The following is an 18117-nucleotide window of genomic DNA, read 5'->3' on the forward strand; positions in this document are numbered from 1 at the left end:
AATAATAAATGCATTTCATATTAACAAACATTTTATTGCAAACATTTTTTATCTTTTAAAAATTAAGATGACAGCAGCTCGGGTGGCTCAGTGGTTTAGCACTGCCTTCGGCCCAGGGCCTGATCCTGGAAACCCGGGATTGAGTCCCGCGTTGGGTTCCCTGCATGGAGCCTGCTTCTCCCTCTGCCTGTGTCTCTGTCTCTCTCTTTCTCTCTGTGTGTCTCTCATGAATAAATAAAATCTTAAATAAATAATAATTAAGATGACATTGGTTCACCTGGGTGGCTCAGTGGTTGAGCATCTGCTTTTGGCTCAGGGTGTGATCCTGGGGTCTGGGATCGAGTCCCACATCTGGTTCCCTGCAGGAAGTCTGCTTCTCCCTCTGTGTCTCTGCCATTCCTCTCTCTGTCTCTCATGAATAATAAAATCTTTAAAAAAATTGTTTTTCGTTTTTCAAATCTCTTAATGTCTAGTTTAAGCAAAGATAGCTCCATCTTCATATTTGCCCCTGCATTCAACCTGCTGTAGAATATTGTTTTAATTGAAGTACAAGAAAATCATATACATATATTAATCGGAAAAGGGAGGAATTTTTTTTTTATTTGAGAGAGAGAGAGCTAATGAACAGGGGGAGGGGAAGAAGGAGAGGGAGAAGCAGACACCTGCTGAGCAGGGAGCCCAATTCAGGATTCGATCTCAGGACCCTAGGATCATGACCTGAGCCAAAGGTAGACACTTAACTAACTGAGGCACCCAGACACCCAAGGGAGGAGTATTTTAACGGTTTTTTCAGATTAACTGGATATTCCTTGATACATTAAAGCTAGATAAATACCTTGTTTTTCTTTTTCTTTTCTTTTTCAGTTCACAAATGGTAGTTCCATAAAAGTTAGTTGTAGGGGTGCCTGGGTGGCTCAGTGGGTTAACTGTCTGGTTTAGGTCATGATCACCTGTCACCTCAGGTCATGATCTCAAGACCATGGAATCAAGACCTGTATCGGGCTCTGTGCTCAGAGGAAAGTCTGCTTGAGATTCTCTTCCTCTGTCTCTTCCCTGCTTGCACATTCATGCTCTCTTCCTCGCTTTAAAATAAGTAAATCTTGGGGCAGCCCGGGTGGCTCAGTGGTTTAGCACCGCCTTCAGCCCAGGGCCTGATCCTGGAGACTGAGGATCGAGTCCCATATCGGGCTCCCTGCATGGAGCCTGCTTCTCCCTCTTCCTGTGTCTCTGTCTCTCATGAATAAATAAGTAAAATCCTATAAATAAATAAATAAATAAATAAATAAATAAAATAAGTAAATCTTAAAAAAAAAAAGTTGCTATGTGGAATCTGAAACCATATCAAACTTTTAATAATTAACTGCATTAAAATCTATTCGTTTGTCACTTATTTTGAATGGATCTTTTACCCATAATTTTGTGATATATGCATTGGTCATTTGGAAAATACTGGTTGAGTTTATGCAGATCTTCCCAATGATGATACAATCTATATAACAGAAAATAATACATTCACTAATTTCACCACCAAGCTCATTAGAGAAGTTTGTAATTACTGGGAAGCTGTCAAGCTCATGTTGCAAGATACAAGTTTTCCAACAATCTAATTTTTACTTTAAAGTTCGAAATGTATCTACTGTCAAATTTTTTCTCTAAAAGTGACAGGTTCACTTTGTTCATTTTTGAGAAAATGTCCCCAAATACTGAAGTCTGATTAACTATAATTTGTCAATCATTCCTTCACTTAAAAATGGTGTTCCCATTTCAAACAATTGTGCAAGGGCTTTTTTCCAAGTCAACTATCACACTTTGCTATGCCACAGAAGAGCTTTATGGATAACTCCTACTTTATCATATATTAAAATGATCTGTACTCAAGGTTCAAAGCTTAATAAAATAAATTCTAAATGCTTCATGAAGAGTAGTCTTAAGTGAAACTGCCCTTTTTTCCTGCAAGTATTAGTGGTGACAAATAGAAGAACTACTGTTACAGTTTGACACTGCTACTCTGATTCACACTAAGGCACCAGTAATGCAAATGTCAACACAATGAAAAAAGCAAATAATACTATGTGTAAGAATAGCTTTGACCTCACAAATCCCCCAGAAAGGATCTTGTGAATCTTTGGGGGCCTGTGGATAATCCGTACATATTTCCAAACGGTCTGGCTGAATTACAGAGGTGGGGAGAAAAGACATAATGGACTTTGTTAACATTGATTTTCATCTTGAATTCAGCAACTGAATCTACCATTGTAGAGTTAAGGACACTAGCTTGAACCGATTAAAGAACATATGAGCTTCTGCTTCTCAGTACACTTCTATCTTCTAAAACTACTTCAGCAGCAGGTCTATAACTGTGCCAGTTCCCAGGAGGTTTTATGCTAGATCTCTATGCAACAAAATCAAACTGGTTTCATTCTTCAGAAAAATTTAAGTCATGGTGTTAATGTAAAAGCAACTATACTTCCTCATGGTCTTTCAGTGGGACAAGCCCATTCTTATAGATTCTACAATTACGAAAGTTAAATGAAAAGTAGTAAAACCACAAACAGGGTATGGGTCAAAAGTGACCAACAGCAGGAGTGATTACCCTTACCTAACGTCCTTTCCCACAGTCATGGCAGCAATCACTTTCTTCACAGCCTCCTTCCTCTTTTCTTTCTTTTCATTATTGAGTTCAGCCTTTAATTCAAAGATTTCTCCTACAAAAGAGAGCAAACTGGTGAGATCCAAAGACCAGAAAACTAGAACAAAATACTACACTCTGTAATAAATGACAGCTGACCAGAGGCAGGGCAGCAACTAAAGAGAATTTAAAAATTACAGGACAGGTACAATTCAAATCCATAGATTACTTGACCCATTGATAAAGATACCATCTTTGAGGTTATGGCCAGAGAGGAAGGTGCAATCCAGATCTTAGGAAGTACAGGAGTGGGGGAAAAAAACATATCTCATGATATCTTACTACAATAGGGAAGAAATGAAAGCTGAGTGATGATCTTCCATCAGAATTTCAAGGTCCCAAGGAAAAAATAAATGTAGGTACAAAACAGGTTCACAAATCTGTTTTCAAACCAAAGAGACTCCAGGTATCCACATTCATTCACTCAAGCTCAACTTAAAAAAAAAAAAAAAAAAAAAAAAAAAAGGAACTGAGGTTCAAAGATCACAAAGCGAGTTCATGACAGAGCTGCCCTTAGAACTTGTCTCCTGACTGCTGAATCCAGAGGTTTCCGACGTGGGCCACACAGTAATGTTACCTGGGAGATATTTATAAAAATAACAATTCTCAGATTCTACTCTGGACCAATTAAATCAGCCTATCAAGGAGAACTCATACATTCCTATTTTTTAAAGTTCCTCCAAGTGATTCTAACACACAACCAGACCTGAGAATCCCTGCTCTAATTAGCACTTTAAGAAGTTAATGGGCTTCAAGGCTCCATCTTATTCAATCGATCTAACAAAAAAATATAATCTTGAAGCTTCAAGAATGGTACAAACCAGAGTCATTTTTAAAGGCACAATCTTGAATGAGTGCTCAGGCCCTGCACTGTGAAATGCCAGGGCTGTCTGGCATCACTATCTTAAGGACCAGGCTCACCTATCTTCAGAAAGCTGGAGCTGAAAGAAAAGAAGGTAACAGGGTACCTGGGTGACTCAGTTAAGCATCTGCCTTCAGCTCAGGTCATGATCTCAGGGTCCTGGGATCAAGCCCCACATCTCGCTCCCTGCTCAACAGACAGTCTGCTTCTCCCTCTGCTCCTTCCCCCTGCTTGTGCACTTGCTCTTTCTCCCAAATAAAATCTTTGTAAAAAAAATTTTTTTTTTAAAGAAAAGAAGGTAATAGTCCTCAACTGGTTTTAAAAGAAAGAAGAGGGCAGCCCGGGTGGCCCAGCGGTTTGGTGCCTGCCTTCGGCCCAGGGCGTGATCCTGGAGTCCCGGGATCGAGTCCCGCGTCGGGCTCCCTGCATGGAGCCTGCTTCTCCCTCTGCCTCTGTCTGTCTCTGCCTCTCTGTGTGTCTCTCATGAATAAATAAACAAAATTAAAAAGAAAAACAAAATAAAGAAGAAAATACACCACTAAGCCCATTAAAAAAAAAAAAAAAAAAAAACAAGCTGGCTACTTTCAGTTCAACTTTCCATCTATACCCTTAAACTCTTCAACAATACTGCCATGTTAATGACTCCGCTTGATGTTCATTTTAACTAGATCTCATTCACCAGCATAGAAACAGTGGGGATAGCAAACTATGGAATCTGCTAAATCCTTTATATGGGAAGGATGAAACTGGTAAGAAACACAGATGTCGAGCACTAAAAAAGCCTGTTGTTATGTCAATATCCACTGCCAACAAGACAAACAAATTAAAGTTACAAAAATCAGTTTTATTTAATCAACAACTGCAAAAATACCATAGCCAGAAAAGCTGGGCCCTTAAGAGTCATTCTCCTCTCCATCAAGTCCTCTGCTGCCAAATCTAGCTCTTAGGGATCCCATCATTTACTTCTAGGAACAGTAAAGGACAAGCAGCAGGGTTTCAAAAGTCTGAACTGTGAACAGCAGCCAGGAGCTGAAGAATTAAAACAGGATGTAACTGAAACTATTCCAATTCTAGCATAACCTTAAGGAATATGCTCCAGTGGCAGTTCTGGTGGGTGTTGCAGGAAGTAGAAAGAACACAGTCTATCCTTTTTTTTTTTAAGATTTTATTTATTTATTCATAGAGATACAGAGAGAGAATGAGAGGGAGAGACACAGGCAGAGGGAGAAGCAGGCTCCATGCAGAGAGCCTGACGTGGGACTCGATCCAGGGTCTCCAGGATCATGCCCTGGGCTGCAGGCAGCGCTAAACCGCTGTGTCACCGGAGCTGCCCATGTCCATTTTTTAAAATATGGTATTTACCAGCTGTGATTCAATCTGCAGGTCTTAAACTTTTACAAATACCTGAATGAAAAAGGGTTACCAGGACTCATTATAAGAGAAGGTTTGAAGAGTTAGGTGATGTTTCTTTTTTTTAATTATTATTATTATTATTATTATTATTATTATTATTATTATTATTATTAAAGATGTATTTATTTTAGAGGAAGAAGGGGGAAAAAAAGAGGGAGAGACTCTCAAGCAGACTCCCTGAGTGTAGAGCCCGATGATCAGGACTCAACCCCACAACCCTGAAATCATGACTTGAGCCAAAACCAAGAATCAGATGCTTAACTGACTGAACCACCCAAGCGCTCCGAGTTAGGTGAGTTTTTAAATGACACCTTTTTAAAAATAATAAATAAATAACACCTTTTTATGTCCTAGACATCTTGGTCATCAAAGCACACAAAATGTTAACAGAAGAAGTACTATTTCAGAGAATCAAAAAAAAAAAAAAAAGCTGAAAATGAATGACAAGCAAGGTTAATGGTTTTTCTGAAGTGTAAACAAGGAAGATAGGGATCTTTTTATGTCAACATAGACATCTTGGTCATCAAAGAACACAAAATGTTAACAGAAGAAGTACTATTTCAGAGAATCAAAAAAAAAAAAAAAAAAAAGCTGAAAATGAATGACAAGCAGGGTTAATGGTTTTTCTGAAGTGTAAATAAGGAAGATAGGGAAGAAGCTGGTAGGAGCCAAAGAGTGCAACAAGTGAGACATGGTATCTCATACTCATAACTTTATTAAATTCTTAAATTTTTCCTTTCCTCCACCCCCTAATCAAATCTACCAAACACGGCTAGCAGCTAACATGGTTCTCAATCTTGGCCACAGATGAGAGAAAGGTGGGGATCTTTAAAAAAAAAAATCCCACACCCAGGCCATATCCCAGAACAATGAAATCAGGGTATCTCAGTTGCAAGGACTTAGATAATTAGTATTGTTTTACATTTACCTGGATAATTCCAATGTGTAGACAAGGTTGAAAGCCACTGACTAGTAGATGATAAAAAGAAGAAACTCACTATGTGAGTTTTCCATATTGTAATAGAAGAACTTGTTTACCCTATGTAACTCCAAATGCCCAGAACAGGACAGATATGTTTGCACTTTCTAGAAAATGTTTTGGTGCTCTTTGCTCACTCCAGGGCACCACAGTGTGCCCTCCTATTTTTTTTTTTTTTTTTAAGAGTTTGAGTAATCTCTACACTCAATGTGGGACTCAAACTCATGACCCCAAGATCAAGAGTTGTATGCTCCACCAACTAAGCCAGCCAGGTGCTCATATATTCTCCTTTATTAGCTGCAGGTTTTGATAATGTCCTTCATAGCAATTTTACCACCATTCCCTTTAGGCCAGGATCCAATCCAGGGTCATATGTTAGATTTATTGTCATGTCTCTTGAGTCCTTTTTTTTTTTTTTTTAAGATTTTATTCATTTATTCATAGACACACACACACACACACACGGGGGGGGGGGGGAGAGGGGGAGAGAGGGGGAGGGAGGGAGAGAGAGAGAGAGAGAGAGAGAGAGAGAGAGAGAGAGAGAGGCAGAGACACAGGCAGAGGGAGAAGCAGGCTCCATGCAGGGACCCCGACGTGGGACTCGATCCCAGGTCTCCAGGATCACACCCTAGGCTGCAGGCGGCACTAAACCGCTGCGCCACGGGGGCTGCCCTCTTGAGTCTTCTTTAATCTGAAACAGTTCTTCGGCTTTGTCTTTCATGATACGATTTTTTAAAGCTATCGGGCAGTTATTTTATAGAATGCCCTCAGTTTGGAAAAAAAAAATAAATAAAAAAAAATAAAATAAAAAAAAAGAATGCCCTCAGTTTGGGCATGTTATGGGTGTTCCCTCATGATTATACTCTGAGATTATGCATTTTGATAGGCGTAATTCTTAGGGGATGTTATATTCTTCTCAGTACATGACATCAGAGACAAATAATGCTAATGTGTCCCATTACTGATGATGTTAACATTGAAGACTTGGTTAAGGGAGTAAATAGGTTCCGGCATTGTAAAGTTATTTTTTCCTTTATAATTAATAATTTGTGAAAGGAAATTTTGAGACTATTTAAACATCCTGTTTGTTTCTCATCAAACTTCCACCTGCTAGTCATTTTAGCATTCACTGATAACTCTTACCTGAATCAATTCTATAATTTATGTGTGTGTGTGTGTGTGTGTGTGTGTGTGTATATATATATGTGTGTGTATATATTTTTCAATGGGTTATAATCCACTAGTATCATATTTCAGCCTCTGGAAGGGAGGTGAAAAGATCCATCTGAGAAGGAAAGTTGTTAGAGAGTAAGAGGAATGACAGTTGGTGTCATGCCCAGAATACTTAAGTAAATATAAGACTGCTAAATACAAAACACATGCACGCCAGAAAAAGGGAGAGGGAAAGAATTGTAAGCAGATTCCACAATCAGCACAGAGGCTGATGCAGGGCAAGCTCATGACCCCAAGATCAAGACTTGAGCCAAAAGTAATAGTTGGATGCTCAAATGACTGAGCCACCCAAGCACCCTGTAAACCAGTATTATATTTCTGATGACAAAGACAATGAGGTTAATAAATTCAAAGCTATTTTCAAGTAATCCAGTCTGTGACTTAAAAATCCTGGAATTGACTCTAGAGGTTCCCTGTTTTAAGTACAAAGAATGTATTTGGGGGCGCCTGGGTGGCTCAGTCAGTTAAGCATCTGTCTTCGGCTCAGGTCATGATCTCCAGGTCCAGTGATCAAGCCCCATATCTGGCTCCCTGCTCAGATGAGAGGAGAGGAGAGGGGGGATCTGCTTTTCTCTCTCTCTCCTTCTGTCCCTCTTCCCTGCTTGTTCTCACTCTCTCTCAAATAAAATCTTAACAACAAAAAATATCTATATAAAGCCCAAACAAAGAATGAGGTAGATCTATATGGAAGGATATAAAATATCAAGTTTCTATGTACTGTTACATGTCCCTTTTTGTTAAAGATAAAAAACTATTGGGGATCTCTGGTGGCTCAGCAGTTTAGTGCCTGCCTTTGGCCCAGGGCATGATCCTTGAGTCCCAGGATCAAGTCCCACATTAGGCTCCCTGCATAGAGCCTCCTTCTCCCTCTGCCTGTGTCTCTGCTTGCCTCCTTCTGTCTCTGTCTCTGTCTCTCATGAATAAATAAGCAAAATCTTTAAAAAAATAAAAAAATAAAAAACTATTTAATCATATGGATTAATACCTGCATTTATATGCACAGAAAAAGACTAAGGATACACCCTGAGTTCACCTCAGGAACAGAAACAGAAAGAAAACTTGCATTTTCACTTTTGCACGATCTATATTAATAGTCTTTGTTATAAAGTTATTTCCAAGAAAAAAAAAAAAAAAAAGAATGAATGTTCTGCTTTTTCCTCTTCTGCCTTCCCCAGATCTACCAATCTTCAATGGATCAAAGTTGGAGTTCATCATTTTACCATAATAGAACCTTCAAATCAAAATGATGTGCATCACAGTCCTATGTCTACAAACCTATCCTTTAATAATTTATTCAAAGACACTTTTCTGTATAAATAATAGGCTCCGCAATGAGACAGTCAACAATATGTATAACTGAAGATGTCAGGAACATTCTAGGTGGAACAATCTCACACCACAACTTTTGGAGAAACTTCTCAAAAGAGCTCAAAGTTCTTTGATCAAGTTTTCTTTTTTTTTTTTTTTTTTTCAAGTTTTCATACTTACCTTTTTTATTGGTTGTGAAGTACTTGGAGTCAGTCATGGTTCTGGATCTTTAATGTGCACCTTCAACGAGAAAAAAAAATCTTTATCCAAATGATTTATGTCCAGCAGACATTTGATTAATTTTAAGACCATTTATAAGAATTTCTATACTCAAATGAGTATTTTCTTCCTTACCACCATTATTGGTGACTCAAGGGATGCTAAGATAATTAAGAACGTAACTCTTGCCTCAAGATCTAACCAGAGCAAAATCCATAGGCTAACTGGAATGCACTAATAATCTAAACCTATTGTGGCCTTGTAATTTTATCCATAATTATCTCTTCAAAGCCTCCAAGACCTAAAGCTAGACCTTTCTGCAAATACATCTCCAATTAGGCGCTCAAATATTTAAAATAAGAAAAAGTTTTGAAAGCTCTCTCCACTACTTTCCATTCAGGAAAATCTGATTTATTTCCTACTCAAGATGGGGTCATTCCAAAGCACATATCCTGAAGCAATGGTAAGGCTGAAAGAGAAGATAATTGTGCCAACCTATTCACCATTACATGAATCTCTTTTTCTGTTTGTTTTTTTGTTTTGTTTTTTACATGAATCTCTTGAAAAAAAAGTAATTTCTCTCAGAATAAAGAGCCTACATTAATAGGACGATATTCTTTCACAACAAGTATCTTTTTTTTTTTTTTCCTAAAGATTTATTCATGAGAGACCCAGAGAGAGAGAGAGGCAGAGGGAGAGGCAGGCTCCATGCAGAGAGCCGGACATGGGACTCCATCCTGGGTCCCCAGGATCAGGCCCTGGACTGAAGGCAGCGCTAAATCACTGAGCCACCCGGGCTGCCTCACAACAAGTATCTAGAGACAAATATACCTTGCACATGGATTTATTATAGTTTTCATACTTGCAACAATCTATACCTAGCCCAAAAGCATTCCCAAATAATAAATAATATACTTTACAGTTAAAAACAAGGCAAAAAAAAAAAAAAAGATTATCCAGTCACATTGCATATAAAAGACAATCAGAACTGGTGTTAAAACTTAAAAGACCATGGATCCCAGCCTCAAATTTAATGCTTCTGTTCCAATTCCCAGGAGAATTACTCTGACACATGGTTCCACTAGTGAAACAAAAATGGCAAAAATGACTGGTCACATTTCTCCCCCAAATAATTAGACAATGTTTTCTGATTTAAGTCACACTTACGACTTTGTCCAAGGTACTTGATATCTTTAAATGTATTAAAATTTTCATTTAATAATATTTCTTCAGCACTCAAAAATGTGTTTCTTCCTTACCATCCTCATTAACAATACTTACTACCAGATTTGGGACTGATGCCTGGCACCTGCTCATTATTGTCAGGCCAAAACGACATGAGTGATAATACATTTGGCAAACTTGAGCAATACCACATTTGGCAAACAACAGTAAATATGGATGAGAGAGAAAAGATCTAAGCAATAAATCACTGTAATTAAGGAAAAGGAAAAAGAGCCAAATAAACATGAAATAATGAAAAAAGCCTGGCTCAAATCTGATCTCTAAAATGTGCTACTTGGATAGCCTAAGGGAAATTAGACTCAGCTGAGATCTTTAAAAGTCACTACTATTTACAGTCCTGATCCTTATGCAAGAATGCTTTAGGTTGTACTAGAATTTCACAAAATTATTTCTTAAAAGATGTGAGCTAGAACTCACAAATATTACAGAATACACAAATTCCCATTTTGATAGCTCTTATAATTAAAAATTAACCTGTAACAGGGATTTGCCTTATGCAATATTTTCATAATGTCTTTCTTTAAAAAAAAAAAAAAGATTTTATTTATTTATTCATGAGACACATAGAGAGAGAGGCAGAGACACAGGCGGAGAGAGAAGCAGGCTCCACACAGGGAACCCGATGCGGGACCCGATCCCGGAACTCTGGGACAACGCTCTGGGCCGAAGGCAGGCACTCAACCACTGAGCCACCCAGGAGTCCCTCATAATGCCTTTCTAGCAAAAATTCAAAGAACACTATAATCATTTAATCTATTCACAATGTACACTAAATGTGAAACGGCAAACTGAAGAAAAGAGTCCTTCACATAACAGATCTGGAATAAATCTGAAGTTATCATGTAAGAACTCATATATACAAAGAGAGAAACTGGTATACAGAAATGATTATTAGACAGGAGAGCCATAGCTCAAGGCCATTATGGTCTGTCTAGGATGTTACTATGCCATTTTAAGTCCATGGAATCCTCAAAACTTAAAACTTACTTAGGATCTAAAAAAATCTGCTTGAAAACAAAATTTTTCATCCAGTTTCTTTGAAAAGGGGCACAAAAATTATTGTTTTCTATAGATCTCATACACATTTACACATATTAAATCCTTAAGGGGAGCCTTAATTAACCAGACTGTTAAACATAAAATTAACCTCGTCTTAAATTCTACCCTTATTAGTGACCCACACATTTCACTATCTCCCTTAAATTTCATTGTCAAGGAATGTATTTCTGTCCTATTCATTGTGAGCACTGTGTTCTTAAAGAATAATGTATCCAACCACAAACTTTCAGGGAAAAGAGTCCAGTAATCTTAGATCCTAAATTAAGAATCTCTGCTCTTAAAGAAAGGGAGAAACCTATCTCTTTTAGCTTCCACTGTGGTAAACAACAGTAATAAAATATCCCTTACCCCTATCCACAGGGAAACATTGTATTAAGTCAGTTCCTGCCTTAAGCCAAAAGAAAACTCCAAGAAAAATAAAAATAGTCTAAACAAAAACAAGTGGGAGAAGTGGTAGTTGCACAACACTGTGAATGTACTGTCTCTGAACTGTTCACTTTAAAATGGTTAATTTTATGTTATGTGAATTACACTTCAAAAAATTACATATGCATTTTTTAAATGAGATAATCACATGCCAGAGATAACATAACCAGATTCTCCAAAACACAGGATGGTGAAAACTGTAGCCTGCATTAGAAGGCAAAGAAAAGCAGCCAAGATAGAGCTGGGGGGAAAAAAAGTCAAATATTCACTGAAGAGCCTCAAAAATCAAGCTCCTCTTGGAAAAAAATTTTTCTTTTTGTTGCTATAACAGAACCCCAGGAAGAAGCAAAGCCATCATGGAATTTGAACTCACACCACCCACCCACCCACCAGATCACACTACACACTGACTGTTCCAGGACCTGCAGTATGGCCTAGGAATACTGCTACACGACAAAGCTGCCACAGTTTGGAAAGCATGCACTCACTCTTACTTGTTCTCGCTTGGAGTGTGATGTCACTGCATTTTCAGAGAATGCCTCCCTGCACAGGATGATATATATGGATATAACATAACCTAGTTTCAACCAAATATAGGTTGTGAAAGACCCTTCTATTCCTCCCTCCTCACAGTGCCCCTAAAGAAAAAGAGGCCAGAAAAAAATTAATAGGGTCAATTTCAAATGGCTCTTTGGGAAATAGCACCTAAATTAGACTTGGAGAGGCCACTAAATCCCTTCTTTTACAGAGTTAGGCTTTACACAGTTTGGTGCTCATAGCGAAAAACTGGCTGGAGTTAACCCAATTAGAGAGCAAAATGGTCATTCAGACATCTTTTATTACAAGGGTGAGACTCTGAGATTTCAAATATTCCAATAATTAGATATTTCAATGCAAAGGTAATAGTGCCTTCCATTATCATTTAGTTCATAAAAAATCACAAGACATCTAATTACAACAGACACCTCTGCAATTTCTTTTTCTTTCTTTCTTTTTTTTTAAGATTTATTTAATTTAGAGAGAGAAGGGATGCTTGGGTGGCTCAGCGGTTGAGCATCTGCCTTTGGCTCCGGGCGTGATCCCGGAGTCCCAGGATTGAGTCCCACATCAGGCTTCTTGCATGGAGCCTGCTCCTCCCTCTGCCTGTGTCTCTGTCTCTGTCTCTCTCATGAATAAATAATCTTTATTAAAAAAATTTTAGAGAAAAAGTGCATGTGAAAAGCAGAGGGAAAGGGACAAGCAGACACTGCTGAACCTGAAGCCTGACATGAGTTTGACCTCATGACTCAGAGATCACGACCTGAGCAGAAATCAAGAGTTGAAGGATTAACCGACTAAGCCACTTAGGCACCCCCACATTTGTGATTTCTATTTAACTATGGCAGGCTACATAGTAATGTTAATATTATACAATAAGAAAGAAGTTCTAAAGTTTTACATCAGATTTTTTTTTAAGATTTTATTTAAGAGAAAGAATGAGCAAGGGGCAGAGGGACATGTAGACTCCTCACTGACCAAAAGTCAGACACGGGGCTGGATCCCAGGACCCCAAGGCCATGACCTGAGCCGAAGCCAGATACCCAACAAACCGAGCCACCCAGGTGCCCCAAGTTTTACACCCAATTCTTAACCGAAATACCAAAACCCTGGAAAACTTAAGCCTATAAGAAGGAAGAAAGAAGAAGGTATGGTATCTAATTCGCTTTTTGCTCAGCTTAGGTCAAACCTGTGCATAAAAATGTAGTATCTCAAAATATGGATGTTTAAGGGGGGGGGGGGGGGATAAAAAAAGATGAAGTAGGCTTTTCTTGAGTCTCTCTTAACTCACAGAATGTTAGCTTTTGTGTTAATTTTACCACCCAACTTTCCAGTGAGGCTGTTTACAGAACACACTATCCTTTCTGCTTCCTTGGGAGTTTAAATTGTTAAGATACCTGCAAACAGTTCTCACTTTACCACCATGCTTAGTCATCACTGGAATGTGTTACACGTTTTCTTGTACAGCTGCATCTCCTCCATCCGCTGCTTTCTATTACTACTCTTAAGTGTACCCTGAGGCTAAGCAATACACTTCCAGAAAGGTAATTAAATCATTTAAATTGTTCCTCCTTGAGACCACCTTCTTGGTCATCCCGCCTTTTCTAAACATGTGGCATTTTCTTTTTCTTTTAAACCGAAATGATCATCAAAACAGTATCTGGCATTTAAAACACACTTCTTGGGGCGCGTGGGTAGCTCAGTCAGTTAAGCGTCTGCCTTCCGCTCAGGTCATGATCTCCAAGTCCTGGATCAAGCCCCACCTCGCGCTCCCTGCTTGGGGGGGGGGGGGGGGGGGGGGGGGGAGTCTGCTTCTCCCTCTCTCTCTGCCTCTCCCCCTAGCTTGTGCATGCTCTCTCCCAAATAAATAAAACCTTTTAAAAAGAAATGTTAAAAATAAGACACACTTCTTTAAAAAAAAAAAAAGAAAAAAGTTTAATGAAGCATCAACACTTGATGCACACTGCTCCAGAAAGAAAAGGCCAGGTGAGTTCGATAAAAGCCTCTCTCCCCAGGTAGAAGACTGCTCTGAAAACAAACGGCACAAATTAATTCTTCGGATTCAAAGAACATGGAAATAAACAGGACATTCCGGTTTCTTTACCTCTACAGCACTTCTCAAACCAGATCATTCCAGCTGAGCCCGGAAAGAAAAAAATTCTGGGCTAAGATTTACCCCTACTTGCTTCCTCTTCTCTTCTCTTCCCTCCAGCGTCAGGAATTCCTCTTCTGCCCCCACCCCGGGCGGGGGGGGGTCAACATCGTAGGGATGTAGTCCTCCATTACGAGGTGGGAGAGAGGTGTCGCTTAACCCCGAATTACGGGAAACTGGCGAGTTTTGCCCGTCAATGGACAAACCTGTGGGGGAATCCCGCTCCCTTTTTCCTTAGCTGGGCATGTCCCAGCCTCAGAGGGGACGCCAAGCGGGGAAGACGGAACATCTCTCGCCTTCGGCCTCTACTGGCCGCACCCCGGCCTCCGGCCCTAACCTCCGACCTCGAACATGATCTTCCCTCCGGTGCCCCCGACTCCCAGCAGCCACACCCGAGGATTCCCTCGCCACGACAGAGCGGCGGACTCCCTTTCTCCGACCCTCTTCCTCACAACGGTCACACCCGACGGCTCACTCCATCCTCAACGGTCACGCTCCTAGGATTCCCTCTTCCCCCTGCCAGCCTCCAAGGCAACCTGGGGTCCCCCCCCCCCGCAATCAATGAGGGACACACCCCGAAGTTAGCCGCCTCGAACTCACCGGAGGCAAGGGCGGGGGTGGCGGCAGCAGCCAGAGAGCACGGCCCGAGTGGTGTTGTAATGGTTTCCTGCACGTCACGACTCCTTCTCCAGGTCTAAGCCACTGCGCAAAACCCACTTTGCCAGGGACAAAGATGGTGGACAGGAAACTCTGACGTCAGAGAACCTCGCCGCGAACCGTCATCCCCGCGCGCGGGAGAACCTGAACGGCGGCGAGCTCCGTAGCCTTGGAGACAGGCGGGTTTCGCTTGGAAACCGGAGGCGGGACGCCCGGGCCAGTGGCTCTGCAGAGGGATGTATGAAACAAGCTGCTGTTCTCTGGACTTGATTCATCACACAGGCGCTCCCTAAAAACTCTCACATAGAAAAGGTGAAATATCCTGTCTTTTTATTTAAAAAAAATTTTTTTTTATTTTTTATTTTTTATTTATTTATTTATTTTTTTAATTTTTTTTAAAGCTCAGTTAATGGGCAGCCCGGGTGGCTCAGCGGTTTAGCACCACCTTCAGTCCAGCGCCTGATTCTGGAGACCCGGGATCGAGTCCCACGTCGGGCTCCCTGCATGGAGCCTGCTTCTCCCTCTGCCTGTGTCTCTGCCTCTCTCTCTCTCTGTGTCTCTCATGAATAAATAAATAAAATATTAAAAAAATAATAAAGCTCAGCTAATTTCGCAGGCCAGTTCAGGACTGTGGACAATGGTGACCCAGCCCCGGACTGTCCACGGGCAGTGGGACCAAAGGATAGTAGTGAAAAGAAAACAGGTTGAGATGGCATCAAATCTGAGTCCAAATCCATGCCACGAAAATGACTGATAAATCACTTAACATCTCCTTATCTGTGAAATGAAGCCAATGATCTAATTCTGTCCGGCTTGTGAAGTTTAAATGAGATCAAGTAAGTAAAGCACCTGGCTTACAATAGGCGTGCTTACACAAAAGTAAGTTGCTTTTGGAAACCAAGACCTAGAAATCTCTGTACCCCCACCTCAATCTTGCTGTGAACTTAAAACTGCTCTAAAAATAGTAAGTCTTTGGCTAAAAAGAAAAAATGGAAAGCAAGAGAGCCTGGGACAGAACTTGAAACCAAAATGCAAAAGGGACTGCAAAGTAGAAAGGGAGAAGGAAAAGCAGGTGGTTAAAATGTTTTAGCATGTTTTTAGAGTTCTTTTTTCTTTAGATTATTTATTCATGAGAGAGAGAGAGAGAGAGAGAGAGAGAGAGGCAAAGACACAGGCAGAGGGAGAAGTAGGCTCCATGCAAGGAGCCTGACGTGGGACTGGATCCCAGGTCTCTAGGATCAGGCCCTGCGGCAAAGGTGGCGCTAAACCACTGAACCACCCACCGGGCTGCCCCTATTTTTAGAGTTCTATAAAGTAGGAACTATACCAGTCTGTTCACTCTATCTCTGAGACCTAGCCCCCTCCCCAAAATTTATTGAATGCATAAATATATGAGTGAATGGTCAACAATATCGTTGCTATAGAGAGGAGGAGGGAGGGCTGAAAACTGTCCAAGGATTTAGCAACATAAAGGTCTTTAATGTCAGGGTGCTTAGGTGGCTCAGTCGGTTAAGCAACCAACTCTTGATTGCAACTCAGGTCATGCACACGGAGCATGGAGACTGCTTAAGATTCTCTCTCCCCAGCTCAAAGTAAATAGTCTTTGATGTCATTGATGGGACCATCAGTAGAGATCTGAAGGCAAAAGCCATCCTGAAGAAGTTTGAGGATGAATGGGAGCTGAAGAAATAGAAACGAGTTCTGAATAGCTCCATAAGAAAATATGGCTGAAAGTATATTGGATATTTGAGAGAGAAAATAGCAAGGATTTTAAGTTCTATATTCATACGTTTTATTTACACTATCTCTTTAGCAATACCATGAGCTCAATGATTGTTCCTATCCGTAGGATTCCAAAATCTCTATCTCTAGCCTTGACCTACTCCCAACTTCAAACCACCAACTTGCTAACCATGCTGATGGAAAATTCTATATTTATAGCCCACCCAAATTAAGCAAACCTTGGGATAAGGGAGAAGGGGTGTTGAAAAGCCTGGTTCCAGTTATAATTACTGGAAATTAGATATGGATTTTGTTAAAAAAAAAAAGCCAGCAGAAAAACCTTAAAAGATTTTGATTCATATCCCTCTCCTCTCCTATTCAAAACCTTTCAATGCCTAGTAAGTCCAAAACCTATCCTCACCCTCAGTTTCCCCCATCACTATGCTCTTTAGTTTTCTCACCTGTAAAATGGGGAAATAGTAATATCCAATCATAAGACTGTTATGAGGATTAAGGGAAGTAATATATGTAAAGCACTTAGAAATATGGCTGCATAGTATGACTATGTACTATTCGCTACGTGTGATTATCTCAATAAATTACCGTAACTTGCTCAAGCCAGAAAACTGGAGAGCCATTCTTGATTTCTCTCTCCCTTAATGATCACATCCAAACCATCTCTAAGTTGTCAATCTACCTTCAAAATCTTTAATTAAAAAAAAAATCTTTAATTCACCCAATCCACTCTACTCTACCTCATTAATCCAAGCCGCCACCACCTATTGCCTAGACTACCAGAAACCTCAACTTTCCTCCCAACCATTCTCCATATAGCAGCCAGGTTATTTAACTTATTTTGAAATATAAAAAACATTTTTAAAAAGTGCACACATCATAAATGTAAACTTTGGATGAATCTTCACAAAGTAAACATAACCATATAAACATTACAGGGTCATCTTAAACATACAAACCTCAGAGCAGCCCTGGTGGCTCAGTGGTTTGGTGCTGCCTTCAGCCTGGGGCCTGATCCTGGGGACCTGGGATCAAGTCCCATGTGGGCTCACTGCATGGAGCCTACTTCTGTCTCTCTCTCTCAGAAATAAATAAAATATTAAAAAAAAATACAAACCTCATCATGACTCTGGTGTATAAATCCTTCAAGGAACTCCCATTGCACTTGAACTAAAATCCAGCTTCCTTCCTATGGCCAGAGTCCTTGCATAGCTTGCCCTCTACCTCTCTAACACCATTTTATGCCTTTCAGTTACTCTACATCTCCTCTTTTGCTATTGCAGCCCTCAAATATGCCGAACTCTTTCATCCTAGGGCCTTCACAAATAGCACTTCTCCTGCCTAATAATTACGCCCTCCCCTCACTCAATCTCCACATGACTGGCTCATAATTTAAGTCTCAGGTTAATTGTAATCTCCTCAGAAAGACACTCTATTTACCCAGTCTAATAGTTTCTGTCCTCCTAGCCCAGACTGCCACACCATCCCAGCCCTTATTACACTTGTAAATTATATATTTGTTAATTTACTTATTATCTCCTAGATTATAAATTCCATGTCTGTTTTTACTACTTCATACCCAGAACCTAGCATACTGCCTG

General features: G+C 40.1%; 1 protein-coding gene across 4 annotated transcripts in view; it reads right to left on the reverse strand.

Annotated features, from left to right (window-relative positions):
• AP2B1 (adaptor related protein complex 2 subunit beta 1) overlaps positions 1-14875 on the reverse strand; it is a 131291-nt gene extending 116416 nt beyond the window's left edge. For 2 of the 4 annotated variants that reach the window (XM_038548093.1, XM_038548091.1), the window contains exons 1-3: positions 14723-14874; positions 8665-8724; positions 2600-2705 (exon numbers count right to left, since the gene is read on the reverse strand). In XM_038548093.1, the coding sequence (XP_038404021.1) occupies positions 2600-2705; positions 8665-8701 (143 nt within the window). In that variant the 5' untranslated portion in view covers positions 8702-8724; positions 14723-14874. Of the gene's footprint in view, positions 1-2599; positions 2706-8664; positions 8725-14146; positions 14528-14722 lie in introns of those variants that run through there. The other 2 variants (XM_038548092.1, XM_038548094.1) reach the window with 2 other exon arrangements.
• Between the last annotated feature and the right edge of the window lie 3242 nt (positions 14876-18117).

The sequence above is a fragment of the Canis lupus genome, chromosome 9 (genome assembly GCF_011100685.1).
Source record: "Canis lupus familiaris isolate Mischka breed German Shepherd chromosome 9, alternate assembly UU_Cfam_GSD_1.0, whole genome shotgun sequence".
Taxonomy (NCBI): Eukaryota; Metazoa; Chordata; class Mammalia; order Carnivora; family Canidae; genus Canis; species Canis lupus.